The sequence below is a fragment of the Gopherus flavomarginatus genome, chromosome 5 (assembly GCF_025201925.1).
Source record: "Gopherus flavomarginatus isolate rGopFla2 chromosome 5, rGopFla2.mat.asm, whole genome shotgun sequence".
Classification (NCBI taxonomy): domain Eukaryota; kingdom Metazoa; phylum Chordata; order Testudines; family Testudinidae; genus Gopherus; species Gopherus flavomarginatus.
This window is the reverse complement of record NC_066621.1, coordinates 137092199-137116863: the sequence shown is the minus strand read 5'-3', so window position 1 is coordinate 137116863 and position 24665 is coordinate 137092199. Positions and strand designations below refer to the sequence as shown.

General features: G+C 40.4%; 1 protein-coding gene across 4 annotated transcripts in view; it reads left to right on the top strand.

The window, feature by feature from the left end:
• Positions 1-24665, top strand: part of BEGAIN (brain enriched guanylate kinase associated) — a 242757-nt gene that overhangs the window by 61720 nt on the left and 156372 nt on the right. For all 4 annotated transcript variants that reach the window (XM_050954144.1, XM_050954143.1, XM_050954141.1 and 1 more), the window contains one exon: positions 13084-13112. In XM_050954144.1, coding sequence (XP_050810101.1) covers positions 13099-13112 — 14 coding nt within the window. In that variant the 5' untranslated portion in view covers positions 13084-13098. The remainder of the gene's footprint in view (positions 1-13083; positions 13113-24665) is intronic.

Genomic DNA, 24665 nt, shown 5'->3' with positions numbered 1-24665 from the left:
ACATTTTAATGGTTATCAAAGAGGAGAGTCAGAGAATATGTTGTTGCTAGGAGACTGTTACTTCAATCTTGTAAATCTTCCAGGTTGCATATGATACCCTGGCAAAAAAAATTAAACTCTCAAGTCTGGCACAACTAGCAAGAGTAACTTTAACAGACAGGCTCCTGTTCTACAAATGCCAGACAAGTTTAATTTCACCAAGTGTGTATTTGTTTACATTCTTTGAATGGTCCATGCTTGACTATCATTTATTTGTTTGTTCACTGATACTAGATTTAGCGAGGCAGAGCAAGCTTTGTTTGAGCATATTGAGCTGGATTCTGCAGTACTCACAGAGGCAGAGTCCCATTAAAGTCAGCTGGGAGCAACTGACTTCAATGAGAGTTTCACCTGCATCAGAATTGCAATATGAAATCCCACCCATACCACGGCCCTGATCCTGCACGGGGTTCACCCACACAGAGCTCATTGCAAGATTCAATGTGCCTCACTAGTTATTACCACCAAGGCAGTAAATGCATTTCTTTCCCCGCAGATACAGATCCTAGCATATGCAAACGAATGCCATTGAAATTTTTTCATTTGCCATTATGGAGCTCTATGCTCTAACTGACCATGTCTCCTGTTTTTCAGGTTCACTGCAGTAGTGGAGTCAAATGCCTTCTAAATCAGAGCTTTCTATTACCTGGTTCCCTTAATCACTAAGATTTTTTTCTCAGAATTCACAGTTTAAGATTTGATGCTAGGTTTCTGATGATTATGTGTTTTGTGACTGACAAATTGTGCTAAACATGAGAACCCATTAACTTCAGCGGAACAACTCATGTGCTCAATGTTATGCATGTGCCTATGTGCTGTACTGGATCAGTAACTTTACGACTACTTTGGAGACCTATATCTTAGTGGAGTAGCTAATGCTTTCTTCACCTAATAAGGGAAATAAAGCTTTTATTTCTCTAAGTCTGGAAAGATCCAGATAATGTTCCATGGGAGGTTCTTAAGGCAAACTTGAACACGGTAGACATTTAATCGGTCTCTTACAAAAGATATGGGAAGAAGGAAAGAGTCATAGTGAAACAGCCAAAGAAAGACGATCGTGGTCAGTGTAAAAACTGGAGGGGCATTCAATTGCTGTCTATCTCAAGTAAACTAAACTATTTATACATACTGTATTATTCTAGACAAAAAGAAAGTGATAGATTCAAAGTTATGACAAGAACAGGCAGGGTTCAGACATGAGAAATCATCCATAAATCAAATACTACCCGTATGTATCATCACAGGACTGTCAAACCAATAGCTTTATTGGAATTTTATATATTTCCAAAAACCTGTGATACAGGGGAAAGAACAATTTTATGGAAGTTGCTACACTGCATGACATCACTCCAAAATTTATGAACATCATTCAGTGCTTCTATGAAAATATAAGCATGCCAAGTAATACATAACAGTGAACTGACTAAGCCATTTGATGTTACTACGGTGTCAGACAACATCTTATGTCACCCATGATCTGTTTACTGGTAATAGACTGAATAATGAGGGAGAGTACAGAACAACCAAGGGGCATGCAGTGGCCTTCCACCGAGAAGTCTGAGGATCATGACTTTGCAGATGACATCATCTTGCTATCTCATACCCAGAGAGACATCCAAGGTAAAACAAACGATCTCTAGGATGGAAAAATCAACACCAAGAAAACTAAAATGGTGAGAATCAACACACCAACAAAAACCACCAATAACACCATCTGGGAGTGGCGTGAAATAGGTCTGATAGTTCACTTATCTTGGCAGCATTGTAAGTACAACAGATGGAACGGATGAAGATATTAAAGCTAGAACAGTGGAAGTCAGACATGCTTTCGCTGTTCTAAAGCCAATGTAGAGAAACCGAAATCTTGCCCTCCAAACAAAGTTTTGAATATTTAACTCCATTGTAAAAGTTGATCTTACTATATGGCACTGAAACTAGGACACTTATTAAAGATCTTACTATCTAAACTCAATGGTCTCATAAACAACTGCCTTAGACAAATCCTCAATATCAGATATCCAGAAAAAAAAATCACAAATGAAGAACTTTGTAGGATGACAAAACAGAAACTGATAGGACAGAGAATTACAGAACAAAAACGGGGATGGCTAGGACATGTGTGGAGGAAAGATCTGAACAACATAACAAGACAGGGATTAGACTGAGGGCAAGAGGGAATACGACCATGAATGACATGGAGATGCAAATAAAAGCGTATTTGAAAACTATCAAAATGACCCAGGAAGAAGCTAAGATGGTGGCAGGAGACCACCAAAAATGGAAGGCAGTGATGAAGGTTCTATGTTCCATATGGACTAGAAAGGCATAAAAGAGCTTTTATTACTCTAGGAGGTAGATTTTTTCATTTCTCAACATAATCTCACACCGTCCAAAACCCAATGAGGTCAGTCTTTCCATTGACTTCCTATAGGCTTTGGACTGAGCCCTGGATACTGTGCTTAATCTTTGTATTTCTCATCCAGTGCCCCCATAGAATAACATTCTTTTCCTGAGCCATTTTAGCTCTGAAAATCAAAGTTGACTTCATTCCACCTTTATGCTTGTTAGATGCAAAAATTCTAAAGCTGTATGAAAGAAATGGGATATGAGATAAAATCCTGACCCCATTGAAGTCAATGGGAGTTTTGCCATTGAATGCAAAGGAGGCAGGATTTTACTCACACTATTCAGAGAAGCTCACTTGACAATGCTCTCAAACAGTTAATGATCCTGGCTGGTTTATAATTATATGAGATATATATTTAGTTCTCAAATCTCATAGTACAATACAACTATTATACTACAGCTGTGTCCCCCATTCTGAATGTGGTATCTGTCCCCCACTGTGGGGACTGTGAATAGCATTTGTGACAACAAGCATGGCTGAATCATTGACAAATTCAACCTTAGCCATCTTCTTTTTCTTGCCTTGACAGCTAGACTATTTAAATCTAACTGGATCAAAACTATCCAAAAATAGCATTGCATAAGGAAAGATAGTCCAGTGAAACTGCTAGATAATACTGGCTAAATGTTCCTGAGAAAAGTGACATGTGTGAGAAACCAGACGTAATTTTAACAATACAGCTTCCTTTTTGACAAAGGAATCTCCAGAGTCTGGTTTAATGTATCCACAATAAAACTTAACAACTCTAGTGTGAGAGTAAGAACAGACTCCTTTAAACTTACAGGAAAAAAGCACTACCAAAGAACACTGATGCAGAACACACTGAATATGAAGAGAAAAGACCTCTTATGACCTTGCAGCAATTAAGACACTATCTAAGTCCAGCACAGAGCTCACCTTACTCAAACATTTCACAAAGACACTACAGGACTCAAGGACTAGCCTTGCAGCTTTGCAAAAGGCCAAAAATCTTTGCTAATTAAGGTGTGTGGGTTTCAGACTTTGTGCATTCTAAACAGATAACATGCTATTTACCTGAACATTAGGGCTAGATTGTGTCTGACCCTTGTGATAATGCATGGCGAAGAGGGCAGGAAGAGCATCTCTCACTTGCACAGCCTACCTAAAGTGAGATGCAGAGAAAGGATGGTCCAGTGATCAAGACATTAGTTTAATATTTGGAAGACCTAGCTTCACATCCCTTCTCTGCTACAGGCTTCCTGTTTGACCCTGGGCAAGTCACTTAGCCTCACTGTGCCACAGCTCCCCATCTGTAAAATGGAAATAAGAGCACTTCCCTGTCTTGCAAGGGTGTTGTGAGGAAAAATACTGTAAAAACTGTGAGGTGCTCTGACACCACAGTGATGGAGTCATATAAGTAGCTTTGATTACTCAGTCTGTATATTCCCTATGTATCCAGACACCTCCAAGTGGATCGGGAAAGACACTGCACAAACTTTAGTATATCGGTCTTGTGAGCATCAACTACCCACTGAGATGGGTATTATTAAAACCTATTTTACAATTGAGTATACCAAGGCACAAAAGCCCACATGCTTGCATAACTAAGTACATGCTTAAGTCCCATTGATTTGAATAGGTTTAAAGTTTTTCTAAATAGGGGAGGCATGCTGAATTGGGGCCAGTGTGGTTGCACTCATTCAAATTGTTAGTCAGTGGCAGAGTCCAAAATAGAACCAAGCAGACCTGGTCTTGCTATGTTCACTCCAAATGAACTTTGAAGTTTCAAGTTTTAACACTGGATATTACTCACATAGTTTTAAGACTACAAATATCACATTAACCATCTTAAAGAACAACCAGCCTGTTCTCTCCTTTTTGCGCACATCTACTCTGTTTAACATCAGTGGGGATTATATGTACAAAACGGAGGGACACAGGACTGGAAGGGACGTTCTGGGTTACTGAGTCCAGTCCCCAGCTATCGCAGGCAACCATATACATAAAAGGATTGACTTCTAAAAGTGAAAATAGTGCTGGCATCAATTGACAGCACTTCTAGGAATTTGATCCTCAGTTTTCTACCTCCTGTTACTGATACATTCTCCAGAGAGGTAATTTGAACTATTTCCCTTAATTAAGGTAACCTAGCACTTCTGCCTCCTAGTTAATTGCAGAATTGGAGAGGTTTTTTGTTTTAAAACTCTTCTATAGTATCTGGACAATAATGCTGTTCCCTTTGTAGATTCCAGGGCCAGAAGAGCCCATTGTGATTGTCTAGTCTAATTTCCCATATAAACACAGGCTATAGAACTTCTCCAAAATTATTCTTTTTGAACTAGAACATATCTTTAAAAAAAAACAGCAAAGACTAATTGGAAGAGGAAGATCAAAGATCTCCTTAATATTACATCTCTGATCTCATTCTTTCATCTGTTAAGTAAGATTTTCTTAAAACAATTGCAGGCACAAACCCAAATGGTGTATCACAGGCCAATGACTTTTTACTTAAAATAGAGCACCCATTGCTCCAGAAATAAGCATAGCATCATTGGCTTGGCTTTAAAGTATGATAAATGTTGGTTGGGACTGGGATAAAGAGAATGTGAATCAAATGCATATTGTTACCCCTCTGCCATGTCACAGTAGGTGTGGAATCCTTGCAAGTCAGATTCCTTTTAGAGGGGACATCAGTGACATAGCATCAGGATATATTATTCATGCAATTTGTTTAGATTGCACTATAAACACTAGTCCTTGAACAGGTGTGTCATAAATAGCCCACAGGCAATCCCCCTCTTCCGGGAATCTCAGCTAAAACACCACTGCACAGTTCCCTGGAAGCTACTTTGCCTTCAGAATGTGCTCTGATTAGGAATTCAAGTCAAAAAGCAAATTTTCTTGCTGCTTGCCACAGCTCCCCCCAAAATGAAGATTACAAAATAATACAAATATTTCTTCAAAGACTGAACAGTGTTCATATGCTAAGAAAAATAACTTTTAAGACTATGTTCAACAGTACCACATGGTGACTCATGCCATAACAATATTATAATGTGAGTACATTTAGTTATAGATAGATAAGAAAATGTATACTTTGTATTAGCCAAGAATTTAAGAATATAGGGTGCAGAATTTTTGTAGTGCTAGCTCAAATAGGGAAACTAAGTTATTCCACTATATTCATCTCCGGTATGTAATCATATATACGTACATGTACATGAGTTTATTTCAACTATCTAAGGACCCATATGTTGTTGTGCTTCACACAGGCTTTGCTCCCAAAAGGATATTATAATGGCCACCCATAAAATCAATATCTGCCAAGAGTTACTGCAGTGGTACTTGCAATGCCATAGTTACTTCCTAGTCTCTCTCAGACACCTCTTTCTACACCTTCTGACAAATGCAAACTTTTAAAATGTTTTAAACCGCTGTGCTGAAATACCTTGATGTAATTATAGACTTCACTTCTGAATTAACAATGTATACATTATATATACCCACACAAGTATATTAGCAATGTAGGTAAATAATGCCAAGCGCTAGCTTAAGAGGTATGTACTTCAAGTGGTCTATTTGATTTCCCTCTTGTTCCTTGTCATCTACTCACAATATTTTCAGAGGCATTGTTCTTTGTGGGGTCATCTGAAGCCAAGCTTGCTGCAAGTGCACTGCAGAATGGCGACTGGGATATGGAATGCTGTTACACCTTTTTTATTTTAACCTTTTGTAGTCCTGGAGCATAGTATGACATTGAATGACAGTAAAACCAAAATGCAAGCCCTGTTGTTGTATCCCAGCATGGTAAAGAAAGTGAAAACAGTGTAAGTGTACATCTGTTTATGGTGACATTGTAGATTACAAGCTCTTCAGGGCAGGAAATACCTCTTACTAGATATTTGTACACCTCCTAGCACAGTGGGGCACCAGTCTCAACTGGGCCCTCTTGATGCTAGTGTAATCCAAATAAAAAATGATTAATTTATTCATTAATTAATGATTAACACGCCAGATGAGGCAAATACTGCACAGATGAAATCAGAGTTTGGGAGAGAGTGTACAGCAGGTATGAAAGCTGATTAACTGAAATGGTCTGCTTATAAGGTGAAGGATAATTGTATTCAGTACCTTTGGGACCCCTAAAGTGGCCTCTTAAGAGGGAACTATTTGCTGATTGTCTAAAATGGGTGGCCTCTAATATGGGTGGCCTCTTGTGCAGGTTTCCCTGGATTGTTTGCTAAGTAAAACCAGAAACATAAGGACAGATCCTCACCTGGCATAAACTGGCCTGTAGTTTAACTGAAGTCAATTTATACCAGCTGAGGATCTGCTCACAATAACCCAGATAGAAAAAAATGAGGAAAAGTGAGAGGAAAAGTAAGAAGGGAATGAGCTGAACTCACTGAGTGAGTCACCAATGAGCAGACCCTCAGCTGATGTAGATCAGCAAATCTCAACTTCACAGGAGCTATATTGATATATACTTGCTGATGATCTGGCCCTGAGACTTAAAGTATTCATGTTCCATTAAGAAAGCAAGAAAAAAATCCTGAGAATGTTGTGCAGTAAAACAACCTGAAAATGTTACATTTTTCTTAAGTATACAGGGGAGAACCATAGGTTACATTTGAAAAATATTTATGATCTCCCTTCTGATTTCTTTGACGCTCATATAGGTTTGAGGTACTGGGTTTGGAACACAGAAAGGTTTATAAAGTGAGAATTATACTGGAAATTTCTTTTTACCTTATGATGCTGTGGGAATTCCTAGACCTCCCCAAGTTTCAAGAGGAAAGCTTCAGATAGCCTCAGTTTTCTCTTAGGAGAGGAATTCAATCCTTAAATTATTCAGTTATAACAGAAATAAACTTTTGTTGGCAAAGAATTCTTATACTATGTCACATCTCCTAGCTCTCAAAGAGATGAAGATATCAATTCTTGTTGGATGTGCCCAAAATATCACACTTAAAAGCTGAATTTTCTTAATATTTTCCCTTGAAAATCTCATGGAAATACTTTCTCTTTGGTACAGATTCATCCACTGCATTCAGTATGGTGAAGCCAATCAAAAGCAGCAGTATACTTTATCCAGTTCCACTAAAAGTAACCTAGATTAAAGTTCAGTCTAGTCCTGAGGACATCTTGAATGGTACTTTCAAGCCTGAACAGAATTCTCTGGAAATTGATATATACAATACACAGACTGCGTATAATCAGATAGGGTTAAACCTTGTGACACTAATGCCCCATAGAAACAAAACTAAGAATCTTTATTCCAAATATGGGCACAATGGAAATGCTGAAATAAAATTGATAGGATGTTAAACTTGTGGGCGACTAACAGATGATGTGCCAGGAAGTTCTGTCAGTGGCACCTTGTTTACTATTCTCACCACCACAGAAATAAGATTCACTGGCCTCCTCAACACTTAAAAAAAAAAAAAAGGAAGACAAATACTGGCCAATTTAAGTGAACTTGTCTTCCTCTTCCCCATAATGTTCTGCTCTTGCTACTCAGGCAGAAACTCAGACTATATCCCTGATCCTACGTCCATTAAATTGGAAATGGAATTTTTCCCATGGACTTCAGTGGGTGTTGAATTATGCCCTATATTATCCCTCTCTTCACCCAAAAGTGAATATCTTCTCCTCCCCACAAAATAAAGCAGAGCACAACTCCTAAACCAGGTAGTCTCCTCCTCTCGCAGTCCTACAGTGAGACGCCACATTCAGATGAAAAAGTGGCCCAAAATGGCCCTCTGCCTGAAGAGGGAATTGAATGTAGGTCTCATGAAGTAATAAGGTGGGCACTTCCTCCTCCTCCTTTCAAAATCTGATAGGAACCCTGCTAGGCAGCTTCTGAGCAGCATGGGTGAGATAGGCATTTTCCCACCTAGCTCGCTCTGGGGCTTAGGCAGGAGATGCCTAGAACAGGGGTCGGCAACCTCTGGCATGCAGCTCACCAGGGTAAGCACGCTGGCGGGCTGGGCCAGTTTGTTTACCTGCTGAGTCAGCAAGTTTGGCCAATCGCAGCTCCCACTGGCTGCAGTTCGCCCTCTCAGGCCAGTGGGGGCGGCAGGAAGCGGTGCGGGCAAGGGATGTGCTGGCCGCAGCTTCCTGCCATGCCCATTGGCCTGGGACAGCGAACTGCAGCCAGTGAGAGCTGCGATCAGTCGAACCTGCCGACGCGGCAGGTAAACAAACTGGCCTGGCCCTCCAGGGTGCTTACCCTGCTGAGCTGCATGCCGACCCCTGGCCTAGAATGAGGCTGCAGCATGCATGCGCAGAAGCAGAAATGTAGGCACCTAGGGAACTTTTTGAGTGAAAATGTAGGTGCCAAGTGAATTTAGGTACCTACAGGGTTAGGCAGCAGCCCAGCAGGATTTTTGTAGGATGCAGTGGCACCTAATGTGGAATTTACACAGCTACATACACCCTAAGCTGCGTGACTACAATAGAGGGGTTCCCAGCTCTGGATTGCAAGCAGAGACAGGCACACATCCATGTGGTCCACATCGCCCATTGCCTAGTTGAGCAGTTTCCACACCGTGTGTGCTGCCTTTTGTGGATCCCATTCCTAGTTGCCATTCACTGTAAGAGCATAGGCACCTAAGTCAGGCTTTTTGGATCACAGACTTATTCCTACGTGCCTAGAAGTTAGGCATTGCAATTCTGAGAATCCAGGCCTTATAACTGAAAACCAACATCTTAAAACCTGTCTCACAGGAGCTCATAGGCAACCCGTGCAGGTCCCCAAACATAGGTGTTATGTGTTCTCTATCAGGCTCCCTAAGGGGGCAGTCATATTCTGCAGCAATTCCAACTTGCCAATCAATTTAATTTTTACCTCTGTGCAGAGGTCATTGCAATAGTCTAACCCAAACGTCATCTTTGTTGATGACCTTCTAATACAAACCTCCTTGCTAACATGGAAGGTCTGCAGCCAAAAAACCCAACTCATTTCCATGCATAAAAGCTTTTCAACAATTTGAATTTAAATGATTACTATTCCTACCAGTCGTAATGTGGTAGCAACCAGAGCTCCAGAAATCAGTATCAGGGCCCAGTTGTGCTCGACATTATACAAACACATGAGATGATATAAATTCACAAAGTTTACTATGTAAGTTGAAATGCATCTTAATAATAAATAAAAACTTGGTGCTTTTCTGTTCCCTTCCATCTGAGCATCTCAAAAGTGGCTCACAAAAGTATCAGATTAAGCCTTATGGCACTTCTGATGAGGGATAGTAGGTAAGCTGTCATGGGAGAAGAGGGAAGGTTCTCTCATGGATTGGTGACTGGTTAAAAGATAGGAAACAAAGGGTAGGAATAAATGGTCAGTTTTCATAATGGTGAGAGGTAAACAGTGGTGGGCCCCGGGGTCATACTGGGCCCAGTCCTATTCAACATATTCATAAATGATCTGGAAAAGGGAGGTAAACAGTGAGGTGGCAACATTTGCAGATGATACAAAATTTCTCAAGATAGTTAAGTCCCAGGCAGACTGCAAAGAACTACAAAGGGATCTCTCAAAACTGAGTGACTGGGCAACAAAATGGCAGATGAAATTCAATGTTGATAAATGCAATGTAATGCACATAGGAAAACATAATCCCAACTATATGTATAAAATGATGAGGGCTAAATTAGCGGTTACCACTCAAGAAAGAGATCTTGGAGTCATTGTGGATAGTTTTCTGAAAACATCCACTCAATGTGCAGTGGCTGTCAAAAAAGCTAACAGAATGTTGGGAATCCTTAAGAAAGGGATAGATAATAAGACAGAAAATATCATATTGCCTCTATATAAATCCATGATATGCCCACATCTTGAATACTGCATGCAGATGTGGTCGCTTCATCTCAAAAAAGATATATTGGAATTGGAAAAGGTATAGAAAAGGGCAACAACAACTATTAGGGGTATGGAACAACTTCCGTATGAAGAGAGATTAATAAGACTAGGACTTTTCAGCTTGGAAAAGAAACGACTTAGGGAGGATATGAAGGTGGTCTATAAAGTCATGACTGGTGTGGAGAAAGTAAATAAGGAAGTGTTATTTACTCCTCATAACACAAGAACTTGGGGTCACCAAATGAAATTAATAGGCAGAAGGTTTAAAAAAAATATTTTTCCACACACGCACAGTCAGTATGTGGAACTCATTGCCAGAGGATGTTGTGAAGGCCAAGACTATAATAGGGTTCATAAAAAGAACTAAAGTTCAGGGAGGATAAGACCATCAATGGCTATTAGCCAGGATGGGCAGGGATGGTGTCCCTGGCCTCTGTTAGCCAGAAGCTGGAAATGGGCCACAGGGGATGAATCACTTGATCATTACCAGTTGTGTTCATTCCCTCTGGGGCAACTGGCATTGGCCAATCGGAAGACAGGATACTGGGCTAGATGGACTTTTGGTCTGACTCAGTATGGCCGCTCTTATGTTCTAAATGTAATTATTCCCACTTTACAGATGAGGGAAACTGAGACACAACAAAGTATGTAAGTCTCTCACCTAAATTCACACATTAGGTCAGTAGCACAGTCAGAAAAAGACCCGGAACTCTTTATTCTCAGTCCTTCATTTTAACTACACAAACCATCCCCCCCAGCCCCTTGAATAAAACTAGAAAACAAAGTACCAGACAAGTGACTGAAGATCAGTCACTTTCCCCTGATGCCAGCAAAAACTAGCAGCAGCATGGAAGCAATGAACTCATCCCCCTCGCGGCATGCAGTGACCCCTCCAGCTCAGGCTCACAGCAGCACTGAATAACCCTGAAAGGAGCTGTGTCCAGTCTCCCTTGACTGCAGAGTCTTTTTTGAGGGTAGTGGTGTGGGAAATCAAGTGATATCCCATAAGACACCACTCCATACACCAGCATTCCACACCCAAAGAAAAACCCTAGAGGCTAATCTTTAAACCAGTGCCACTTAAACTACCCAGTTCATGCAAACTAACTGTCTCGGGCTTCCAGGAAACATGCTGTGACTGCATTATGTGCATTACATCCATGAGAATGTAGCTAGAAAGGGCTTTTCCTGCAGCTGGCATCTTGCACACCAAGATATAGTCAAGAATGAATCACTGGATTCTTCATACAGACGCTCCCTGGGTTACACAAGACCTGATTTACACAAACTCACACTTATGGAAAAAGTTCCATAAACCAGAAATAGGATTTTCGAGTTGCAGAAATTTTTGCGTAACGTGTGGGTATATGTTTCCAACTTATGCAAAATCCGAGTTACTTAAGGCTTTCCGGAATAGAACGATTGCATAAATCGGGGGGCGTCTGTACATTTCATCAGAGATTATTATGTATCCATGTACAGGACTGATGGCTTCATGTAATGGGCAAATCAAAAGTATATGAGTGGAAGGAGGGGAAAACAATACAGAATAATCAACACTTTGCCACTTTAAATGTTTTCCTGGCATTTGACAAGTAAATCCTGCTGTCTAACAGTTACATTTGCATTTACCTATTTTTAATTTTTATCTATTTTATATTTAATACAATGGTTACTCAATCAATTATGTTTAAAGAACTCATGATTAATAGGTAATGCTTTCAGTGTGAGATTTCGGGATGCTGAAATTTAAGTAAAATTGATCTTAAAACCTTGGGATTGCAGAATTGCTCTGAGTTTTCATTCCCTGGTTTCAACAAACAGGAGCCCAAAGGGTTAAGGAAGTTCAGTGCTATTGGTATGGCAAGTAGGATTCAAAGGGTCTGTGCTAGATAATGATGACTAGGAAACCAAAGAGCTAATAACATTCTATGCTATTGATATAAAAGAAATCAGGAAGGTTAATGAGATTCTATGCGATGAATAAGCAAGAGTCAAAGGGTTAACAATGTCCTAGAGCATCTATATTGTAAACAGAAATAAAAAAGGCTACTTAAATTATAGGCTACTGATGTAGTAAGCATGAATCACATCTTTATATGGTTCAAGGCTACAGATATGGTAAGCAGGAATCAAAGAGTTAACAAACAGGTTCTATGCTACAGCCATGGTAAAGAGAAATCAAAGGGTTAATAGAACTCTATGTTAGAAATATGGTAAATGGGAATCGAAGATCTAAAGGAGTTCTAAGCAGTGAACTTGCTAAGCACGTTAATATACAGAATACATGTAGTGAGCTGCTCTTTGTAAAGACAGAATATTACTTGGAAAAACTAATTTGATTACCCAAAACTTCTGCTAAGGATGCTATGCTTGTGGCCATTCCATCTGGCAAGATATCTGAAACAGATTAATTGAACTCAAATTAGCGTAAGATTAAATCACTTGATTTCAACAGCCAGCAGAATCCTTCCACGGTGCTTACCACCACAGGCTAGCTCTGCATTTCAACTTTTTCCTATGAAATCCAATAGGCACAGTAACCTGTTACTTGCTTTTTCATTTTCTGCCTCAGCGCTACAACTGAGTCATTCTGTTGCCCATGGCTCCTGGGTATACAGTGTTTCTGCAGCGTGCTGCATTATTTCTGAGTTAATCTGTCCATGTTATTTTCTGCTAATGCAGATGTGGGATTCGTTTTCTGATGCTTTGTAGACACTTGTCGAAAGCCATTTGGAAAGCCTAAACTATGCATAAATCTGCCGAGTGAATGTTTTCTTTCATTCACTTGCTCCTATTATTTGATTTCTTGTAGGCCTCTGCGACAGAAATGGAGAAAATAAGGTAAGTCAGACAGTTTATTTACATCTCATTATAGTCAAGAAATATTCTAATGCACAATAGGTGATATAAGGTCATGAAAAATATTTTGCTTAATATGATGGGTATGAAATATTGGATTGCAATGATAATGTGGCAGAGGAGAGCCGTGGTTTAGAGACAATAGAAAGTGAATGTGGTTCAGCTAGTAAATCTGTTTTGCAGACATGTTAATTCAGAAGGGGTATTCTACACACAAACATGTTTTCATTACCAGATGCAGAGTATATTTGATTATATAAATGTTGTAGTCACTTGTCCATTTACTGCAAGAGTATGCCATTCTGCTTTAATGAGAAAGGTGGGTCAATAATTTATGAAAAATCTAAAGAAAATATAGGCTTGAATTCAAAGCATCTAATTACTGTGATTTGTTTCAATGTAATGCTGTAATATTGGTGTTCATTTCTGTTTTATATTTCTTGACTACCCAGATAAATCTTGTCTCTTCTGTGTTTCAAATGTTGTTATACCGTACCAGCTTATGAGCACAGCTCCCTACTTTAAGCAAAGGGAGATGGCTTTTATAAATATACAAGTTTCCCATCTCATGTCCGAGTGTAAGCCTGCTTTGGGGGATATTGTTTTTGTACGTGTTGCAAAGAAAAAAGAGCGTGAATCGTAGCCATTTTTTATCAAATATAGTCTGCTAAATACAATCCACAAGCATCATCAACCGATATATGGAAATGCTTAACTATTGATTATCCTTAAAGTATTTTTACAAGGCTTATTTTCATGTCCAGTTATATCTACTAGACTCTGAATTTGTTTTCATTTAGCAAGCCCAAATTCGTTCTCAGGACCTACTGAGGCAGTTTGACCAGCAGGGCTAACTGATAAAGCACAAATCTTAGATTTATTAACTTTAAAAAGGCTACTACATTTGTTCAGCAAATGAAGGGAAGTTGCAGTACTCTGGGAACAGCTAGGGAAAGGCAGCAGTGCACAGTTGTAAGAGAACCCAGAGGTTTGAAGTTAGCATTTGGAGAATTCTGGGCAGAAAGCACAGCATAGTCCCTTGCTGAAGTTTTAGTTGGAAAAAAGAGTGGGAAGGATTAACTCTTACAGTACACCTGATCAAGGTGCATGTTTTGGAAGTTCCTGGTATAATTTATTAAATTAAGTTGGTGCCAATTTTACATTTCTATGCAGTGTTGTCTCATGGGAATCAAAGTGGTATAATTTATCAGCTTGATAAGCCACTCGTGTGATATAGTGTGGTAATTTATATAGAAAAGAACATAAACAAATGGCAAAAATCCTCAAGTCAAAGCGAGTTTGAACTGAGTAAAGACTGAGTAAGAACCTTGGGATTTGGCCCAGTATTAAACAAAACTTTTACTGTATTGAAACAAGGATCTGTGACATATGCACACCCATATTTTCAAGCACAAATTGGTTAACGGTGCAAGCAAATAATTGTTTCTGTACTTGTGTGCACAGATATGGGGACCTCTGCAAGAACTTCCCCCCCCTCCCACCCCAAGCCTGTCTTGGTGTCTGCTTTTAATAAACGCAGCTCTGGCTGTATTTGCAATAATAGGCTGTGGAGCCTAGGAGAAGAATGAGTTCAGAAATATATGCAACAAGGGCAAAATTTTGCTCTGAGAAGAGATACTTAGCAGCTGACTAGAAAATATTAACCTAAGGATGAAACATTTGGGGGAATGGATGTTGCAGCTGCTATGCACATTGAACTCCACTAAAGTTAGTTACTCTGTGCATGGGTCTGCTACAAAGTCAAACCCCAGCAGCCCAATGTCACCCCACTGAAATAAATGGGTGTTTTGCTATTGACTGCAGTTGGAGCAGGGTCAGTCTGTGCACTAGCATCTTGATATTTGTAGCTTGTTGTTTACACTTGCTGTATATAGTATTTTACAAAGGAGACATTTGTTCCCATTGCATAACTCATCATAAGCACCCTCTGCCCAAGAGGGGCTCAGGAATAGGACAGTAGGCCAAGAGAGATGGTCACTGGCAGAGCTACTTGTTGGTAAGTTGCACTGCTGCAGCCTGACCTTTGCTTGGCTCGTGCCAATCATAGTTGTCTCACACCTGAACACAAACTAAATCCACCTTCAGCATTTTAAAAAATGAAACACATTAAAACACTATAGTACCATCACTTTAAAGGTTTGGTGAACTCACAAGCTGTGTAAGTTCTTGCCTTCAGGAGTTGAAAAAGTCTCTCTCTCACACACACACACACAGGTGCAGTGTGCTCAGCACCTTAAGGCCAGTGCCCTTGGTTTCATCAGGACTACAAGGCAGTACTGCTTGTAGCTGGGAGGGTTTCTGACGGCTGGCATGTGGGGACAAGTACAGTATCATGGTGGGAGCCATTGCTATCTTGCCTTGCCTGTGCACACACTGAACTCTCAACATGCTCTGTCTCTTCTGCTACCAGCTCCAGTCACATCCACTGGGTGGTAAGATGCACAGGGAAGGGTCATACATCAGGAACTGGTGGCAATGTGAACAGCAACTGAGATAAGGCAAGTGAGGAGAATAAGACCCTCAGGCCACTTTTTTGGAACTAGGGTGACTGAGGCAGAGCTAAGACTTAAGAAAGCGGGAGGACGGAAGTGGGGCTTACACCGGGACACAGAGGGAGAAGTGAGGGGAGAGAGAAAGAATCACATTTATCTGGATCTCATCTGACTGAGCTTCCTCAGGGTGAGCACTAAAGGTTAAAAGGGTTCTAGCAGTCTATTCCCCATTTCAAAAATGAACCTTTTAAGTATCAAAAATAAGTACAGGGACTCCACGCTTCATATGGCCCACTCAAATGGCAGCCCTTGGGAGGCCAAAGGCCAAATATCTGAAGATTTAAAAACCTGTTCTTATAGAAGGCCTGCTGTATTTGAGCAAACCCGATCATCTGAAGTGGCCTTGAGGAATGATGCAGTAGGTTCCATAAGAGAGACAACTGCTAACCCAGGGATCTACCACACTTTGGAGCTATTGTGGTGTTCTATTGGCCCAGAGCACTCAACTAGCAGTGGTGCACCATAGTCCTTTTGGACAGGGGGAGGAGGAGATGGAGAGTGGGAGATTTTCAGAATTTAGTCTGGCACGTGGAGAACTTCCAACAGAAGTAGAAGCATGCTATTCTTCTGTAAAATTTCAGCTAGAAAAATAATTGCCAAATGAAATCTTCACACTGTGACTAATTCTTAGCAGTATAGAGTAGCGTTTACAATAGCTATAGGTACCAATATATCAGGCAGGAAATAAGGCTAACTACTAATCACAAACCTCTTGGGGATCAGCATTTATGTAGGTTGGGTGTGCATATTTATCCAGACACTTTAAATATTAATTACTGCTGAGTACAACCTTTTAAGCACAGTTTTTAGATTCATTGCTCAAATATGTCTACCAAGAAGGGCTGAAAGTTTCAGAGGTATGGTATGTAACAAAGAGTTTTGAAATGTACATTATATTCTGTTCTATTTCGGTTACTACTGTGGGAACTGAGTGCCAGATTTTCTGGGTGATCTATAAAATTTAGCATAAATTAAATACAATTGTATCTAGCATTACTTAGTTATTTTTTTTCATGCTTCCAGCCTTGCACATCCATGTTTTCTGGTGCACCAGAATGTGGCCACTCAAAAGATTGCACGCAGATCCAGAGGTCAAAACTGATCAACAGTGTGGCCAGGACAGGGAGCCAGGACTCAGGAGTTTTAAGGCCTAGTAAGCCACAGATCATCCCCCTTCAAATTATAGGGTAATATTTTCCTATTTTGCAAGGAAATTATTGTGAAGTTGAGTCTAAAAAGTCACTTCAGATCCTTGGCTAGAAGATGACCAACTCAGAATACAAAGTTATTTTATCTGTTTTCAACCCTAACTCAGTTTTTGATACTATCCCGTGTGGGAAAAGCTATTTTTCTCTCCAGGTAATCCTAGTGAGGTCAATAGGACTATTTGTTCAGTCGGGTAATGTTCAACGTAAATAAAGATATCAAAGTATATCCCTAAATTTAAAATGGCATTCCAGACCGACCAGGAATCAATTCTAGACCCACACAATGCAGAAACAGGATTTATTGTACGTCGCTATATGGAAAGTTTAAATAGATGACTCCCTCTGCTAATTCATTCTTTGCACCTCCTATTCACATCAGTGGTACAGCAAGATCATGACAAGTAATTAGTTTTAATCACAGTGCATGAGCAGTGGTTGGTTCCCTATTGAGGTTTTTACATTCTTTTTAGTATTAGTCGTAATCATTATAAAAGTAATAGGACTTCTATGACAATTCAAAGGAACTCAAGTCAGTCATTTCCGTAAACCACCTAAAGTCTCAACAACCCTGTGAAGGGAGCAGGTTCTGATCCTCAGATTTAAGATGACAAAAATGAGATGAACTGATTTGCCCAAAGTTCACACTTACAGAGCCAATGATAGAATCACTCTCTCTTGAATCCTCATACTGTGCTTTGTAGCAGGATATTTGAACTGATGTGGGATAACTGATGAGTCTGCTTATTGACTGGCACATTTTTAAAAGATAGCCAAAGACACCCAGAGCACTGGAGGAATGTTCTTATTGTAGTTGAGTAAAAAAACTGAACACACACATACATGTCTACTAGACGATGCTACATTCCCAGCACTTGTCATAGCTCTCTTCACATGCTAAGGCATACGCTTGCTTGCCACTAAATTCCTTCCATTCTGCCTTGCCTTCCTCTGTAGTTTGCTCTTTTTCCTACCACCTCTGTCATTTTTATTTTTTCTAATACGAATTTCCCCATTGAGCAGCACTAGCAACAGTGAGAGCCCTAGTGTAGACAAGCTTCTGAAGCCACTGGCGTTCCTAATGCTGTGTCATTTAATCCTGCTCACAGGAGTTCTAAACTGCTCAGTTCTCTCAGTCTCATCCCTGACACAACTATCCCTTATAAATCCTCAAAGAGACAGGCTGAGAGCTCAAGGAAAGCCTCACAGGGATAAAGGAACAGAATATATTAAGCTATTACACGATCACTGCTGCAGACAGGTTTTTTTTCATAGAATCCAAGGCCAAAAGGGACGATTTTGATCATCTAGTCCAGCCTCCTGTAGAACACAGGTCATAGAGCTTCCCCAAAATGATTCCTAGAGCAGAGCTTTTAGAAAAAAACACATCCAATCTTGATTTTAAAATTGTCAGTCATGGAGAATCCACGATCCTTGGTAAAATTGTTCAAATGGTTAATGACCCTCTCTGTTGAAGTAGCAGTTGCAGTTTGTTGCTCTATGGCTGGGAAAAATCCTATTGCCCGGAAACGTGGAACAAGCAGAAGTGATGAAAGGCAATTAAAAGGGTCCAGCAAGCAGAAAAGTTGACAGAGAGAACAGGACAGGATGAGGCCAGATTGAATGATGCCAGGTAGAACAGGGGAGGGTGGCTACAGGAGATGACTGGGAGTAGAACGAAGACCTGAACTGATTCAGGGGTGAGCACTGTACTGCTAATCTCCCATCAAGTGGAGCACTACAGTGAGTCACCGAGGAAAAGGGTGTGCCTCCTCGATACAGCCTTACAGGTAATGCTTGGGGATAGAGGGGTGGGAAGAGACAAGGTACACGACTGAACATTATTGTTAGTAGATCTCGTCCAAAACAATGGGAACGTTTTTCACAAAGTTTGAGACACTTGTATCCCTTTTTGTGGTTGAAGGTTTTTAAAACCAGTTCAGGAAAGTTATGGCTAGAAAATCGATCTTTCTTCAATAAATACAAAAAATTGGGAAAATTTTAACCAGCTGTAATTATTTAGAACTTAGACTGGCAGTAGTGCCTGAGCCTCATCTGTCAGTGCGATAATCAAAGGTGTCTGGGGAAATGGAGGTTAGCAGTCAAGCCAGATGTATGGAGTTTTACCAATTTGACATAATCACCTGCAACATGATATTTTTCTATAATTTTCAAGAAAAGATTGCAAACTCTGGCCCACAATCAGTTCAAAGGCAGTAACAGTCCAGTTTGCTAACCAAGACAGAGTAGGCTCTGTTATACGATTAACTATGATGTAATTACTTGTTGCTGCTACAAAACAATTTGATTAGAAAAGGAAAAGGCTCTATTACTTTGTTACAGCCATTTACATTTGCAAATTTGAAAGGCACCTCTATGCTACCCCACAGTTCACTCTTTTGGCAGGTGAATAGCAGAACTCAGAGAACTGTGCTGCAATTCCCATGAACTGCCGGCACAAACTAAAACAGTTCCTAGTTCTCATTAACGGAGTCCTCTTCAAACCAGTCTCCATTAATGTGAACTAGGAAACTTTTCATTTGCATTCACAGCATCCACGCGAGGGAGTTACAGCGTAGCACTTTGGTGCGTATTGCTAGTCACACTCCCAAAGTCTGAACTTTGGAGGAGCAGTGTAAACATGCTTCTAGTTGTCACTGGCAAGATTTAGGCAATTCAATTTGCAAATTGATCTATGATTTACAGACCAACTGTTAAAATACAGTTGAATACATCCAGAGATGACTTTTTTTTTAAAGGCCTGAATACAGCAACCCACCATGCACCCCAATTTTTTTTTTGTCGGGGTGGGGAAGGGTTAGACTTTATTTTAACAAGACTGAAATTATTTAAGGTTATAATGAAGGCCGAAATAACGGTTTAGTATACAGCACAGGAGAATAGTCTAAGGAGTCAGAAACAGGTATAGACACACTTTCCAGAATTCATGTCTGAAAGATTAAATAGTGTGTGTAACTGAACAAAGCATGAAATGTTTTTTCCAATAAGGACAGCACTCTTGTAAGTGGCTATAGGACCTTTAAAGTTGATTCCCTGCATGTATGTGACCATTCTGCTGCTCAGATGAAGTGTGTCACTTTGGCCTGACAAAGCTCTTGTTACTAGATTACTCTAAAAATAACAATACCAAAAAGTTTTCCCATCTCGTTTACCACCACTCATGATTTTAGTTCTACAGAGTCTTACTGCTAACCAGCTAAAAATGGCCTTCATCTCAGATCAATGTATACTTACTCATGGTGTGAAATTCTTTATAGAAGCATTTGCAAAGGTTTTAGGTTTCTTACTGCACTTGCTGATGGATCTACTGACAGCTCTATAGCTGAGCAAGAATCAGCATGTGTCAGATTTGTGCAAAATGGGACTTGTACTCTGTTGACATATGCTTGGAATCCGAGGTGGCTAGTATGTAATAGACAGGAAGCCACTTAGGAGTGCAGGTGATCAAGGGAGAAGAGCTCAAATGAAAACTGATTGATCTGAATTCAGATGAAGAGCACTTCTTGAGTGCCACGCCAAGTGGCATAAAGGTCAAGTTTGAACAAGACACTCCCCGAGTTGAATTTGTAGAGTTCATCAGCTATAAGTTGGGCTTGCTATTCTGATCTCAAAAAAGACTGTATCTTTAAAAGTTGGACTTTATTTTGAAACTTTTAAATTTTACCATCTAAGTCCCAAAATGCTATGCTATCTTCAAGCTTTTTCTGATAGCTCTGAAAATAGGTTACACATGCCTCAAAGATATCTACCATGTATCAAAAATCAGCATTTGGCGGTCCTCTATTTGGACCAACCATATTGCAGTAACTGAATCAGGAAGTAGCTTAATTTAGGTTTCAGGGCATCCTTAGGAGATCCAAGCAGGCAAATTGGTGAACATGTTTTACTTCATGATGGAGTTTCTCTCAAGGAGACAATCTCTTCTTAGAGATGTTGTAAAAGCTAGAAGGTGCCATGCAGTACTGAATGGCAATCCTGGTCCTTTCTTCCTTCTCAAAAATTAGCTTTAGATATGGGAAATGTGAAGGGCTAAACATTATTTATGGGTTTTAGAGACAAATCTGAAGGAACCCTCCCCCCCAATCTTTATGCTTAATGTAGCATTTAACATATAGATGTTAGATTTACTAGGCTATAGCGAATATTAACATGGTTTCCAAACTTAGATTCCAGAGTGGCCTACAGATAGAGAACATTGAGCAGTTCTAGTAACGTACACTGACAATTTGCTAGACCACTTAACATAAGTAAGGAGGAAGACGAGAAAGTGCTACATCAGTGGTAGCATTTAAATACAACTTCAGAGGCAATCAGATGCACTAGAAATGACATTACACGTGTATCTTTAACAGAATTTCTAACCACCAGGACATCTGCAGGATGTATTGCTCATGGTATAAATATGGTTCTCATTCTGTAGCAATGAAGTGGTAGAACACTGGTTTTTCACAATGAATTTAATCAAACAAAAGTACACACACACACAAAGCTTATTCCAAGATTTCATACAGATATAAATGGACAAGCCAAGTATAAATGCTTTGCAACCCCTATTCTCTAGTGACCAGAAGTGGGAGTAGTAAAAAAAGAAAAAGTATTCATAAACCCAGGCACAGTGAGTACCCAATAGCAAGCAACAGTAGTAGAGGACTTATGCAAGGACTGTTTTGCATGATCAGAGCTAGATTTCAAAGTGGATGGATATAAAACATAAATGGAATGCAAAAACTGGTTGAAAGACTGTACTCAGAGTAGTTATCAACAGTTGGCTGTCAAACTGGGAGGATGTATCTAATGGGGTCCTGCAGGAGTCTGTCCTGGCTATAGTACTATTTTATATTTTCATTGATGACTTGGATAATGGAGGGAATAGTATGCTAATAAAATCTCTAGGTGACACTAAGCTTGGTGAGGTTGATAGCATGCTGAAGGATGAGATTAGAATTCAGAGTGAGCTTGACAAATTGGAGAATTGGTCTGAAATCAAGATGAAATTAAATAAGGTTCAAAGTTAGGGGGAAAATAAAATGCACAGCTACAGAATGGGGAACAAACTTGCTAGGTGGTAATGTGGCTGAAAAGGATTGAGGATTATAGTGGATCACAAATTGAGTACGAATCAGCAATGTGATGCAGTTGTTAAAAAGGCTAAATATTCTCGGGTATATTAATAGAAGTGTTGTATGTAAGACAGTGGGTAATTGTCTTTCGGTATGTGAGGCCTCAGCTGAAAAACTGTGTCCAGTTCTAGCCACCACACTTTAGGAAAGATGTGGACAAACTGGAGAAAGTCCAGAAGAGAGCAACAAAAATAATGAAAGGTTTAGAAAACCTGACCTAGGAGGAAAAGTTAAAAAAACTGGGTATGTTTAGTCTTGAGAAAAGATTGAGGGGGGAATCTGATTGTCACAGTTTCAGGGCAACTGCAACTGTACTCTCCGCCATGGTCCACTAAGGGCATCCACTTTAGGTTTTCAGCTCCCAGCTGTCACATCTCTTGGGCAGAGATCTGTCTCTCTCTCTCCTGCCTGACCAGAAATCTTCTGGCTACACAGCTCCCTGCCTTACATTGTGATATCCTCAGCAAGCCAGGCTGCCTAAAAAGGCCACTTTTCTTTCACTGAGGGCTATGACCAATGTACTGTCCATAGTTATAAGTTACCACACAGGTTCTTTTAAGCAAGCACATTTTCTGCTAAGGTAGAAGCATTACAGAGAAAACATTTAATAAAAAGAACCTACTCTCTTCATGCCTGGCTGCTTTGGAGATTAGTACTACTATTCCAACATTAGAAAAGAATCAGAATTGTCTTCCCTTCAGGAGTTTTGCTGGACTCTGAATGCAAAGATTTGTCTTTAAGTGGTTTCTGTGATGGACTTGCCCATGCAATTCAGAATACCTCAAGGGCTAGTCAGGGCTGTCAGGTGACTTCAGCTCAGAGGGATTGAAGGTGTTTGTAAGTCCCTTATGAGAGGATTGTCACTGTTTTGAGTAAATTTTAAAGTTACTAGTCTGTGAATGTTCAGTTTCACTGTCCAGGCAGGCTTCATCATCACATGTAATAGATCCCAGACACAATGCCTTTTGATTGCTTGTAATAAGTCAACTCCCTGACTGCTTTTGTGCAGCAAACAGCTGCAAAATATCCATCTTTTGTGCATTTATTAGCATCTTGTACCTTTCGCTGGACATGCATCACTTGGGCTGTGAATCTTTCCATATCTTGTGCATTTAGTCTGAAAGCCTTTGTAGTTAGCCTGGAATTTGTCCCTCTTAGCCTCAACAGTCTTATAATTACTTTTAGCACTTACTCTATTTACAGCATCTAAGTTTCTGATTTTTCAAGTTTGGCAAGTTGCTCTTAATTTTCCTGTTTCACCAACTCAGACTGCTTTTTGCTATTTGAATAGCTATGTGCAGGGTTAAGTCTGTTTTAAAATGTAGTTGCTGTGAAAGATCATTTGCAAGTCATATGGCTAATGTATTTCTAGTATTTTCATGTTTTGCAGGCCCCAAAATCCGTTTTAAGACAACACATATAAAGCTTTGATAAAATATTCATATTCCCCTGCTTATTGAATTTTCTGGTGGAAACATGCCCTTTCATAAACCACATTTCTCTGAGGTATAAAGTATGCATCAGAACCCTTTGACAGTCATCTTTGGAGGTCTTCAGTTAAAAAAAAAAATTTAAGATATGTTCTGCCTGCTTCCCCATAGCATAAAATTAAAGAGCATACCTGGGTGTCTCCAGTTTCCTTGTGGCAGTGTTTCTCAAACTGGGATCGCCACTTGTGTAGGGAAAGCCCCTGGTGGGCCGGGCCGGTTTGTTTACCTGCCCCGTCCACAGGTCCAGCTGATCGCGGCTCCCACTAGCCGCAGTTCACTGCTCCAGGCCAATGGGAGCTGCTGGAAGTGGCACAGGCTGAGGGACTTACTGGCTGCCACTTCCAGCAGCTCCCATTGGCCTACAACAGCGAACCGCGGCCAGTGGGAGCCGCGATTGGCCGGACCTGCAGACGGAGCAGGTAAACAAACTGGCTCGGCCTGCCAGGGGCTCAGGAGCACCGCCAGCTTTTTTGGAGCCCTAGGCGGCGGAAGGTCCCACCCCCAAAATAATGCCAATGACCGCGGAGCCAAAGATCCAGCTGCCGCGGTCGCTTCCCCCAAATGTTAGTGCCCTAGGTGACCGCCTAGGTCGCCTAATGGGTTGCGCCAGCTCTGCAGGGGCTTTCCCTACACAAACGGCGAGCTCAGTTTGAGAAACGCTGCCTTATGGAGTTTGGTTGCAATGAGAAATTTTGCAAAAAATGTTCTTTTCAAGCTGTTCATTCTGAACGTCTGTGAAAGTTGAAGTTCTCTGGGGCACTGGAGAATGGCATGTTGATGAGAGCTATCCTGCAACCTTTGTTGTCTTTTTTCCCTTCCTCTTGCAACCTTTGTTGTAGCTTTCCTTCTCTTTCTGTGCTCCTCTGGCAGTTAAGTTACCTTTATTTCTGACATCATGTCAGGTACCAGATATAAACTGGTTACAGAGCTTCCATTTTAGAGACATATGAATGTGTGTTCTCTTTAAGATACCTCAATGTACTGGTTACTCTAGCTATTACCAGCTTAGGTAAAGTATGTTGCACATGGTGCCACCTAGTGGATGTACAGTATAAATCGTTTAGCATTTTATCACAGTTCCCATGTGATGGGGAGGGAACAGATGTCATGGCTAGACTGTGAGGGA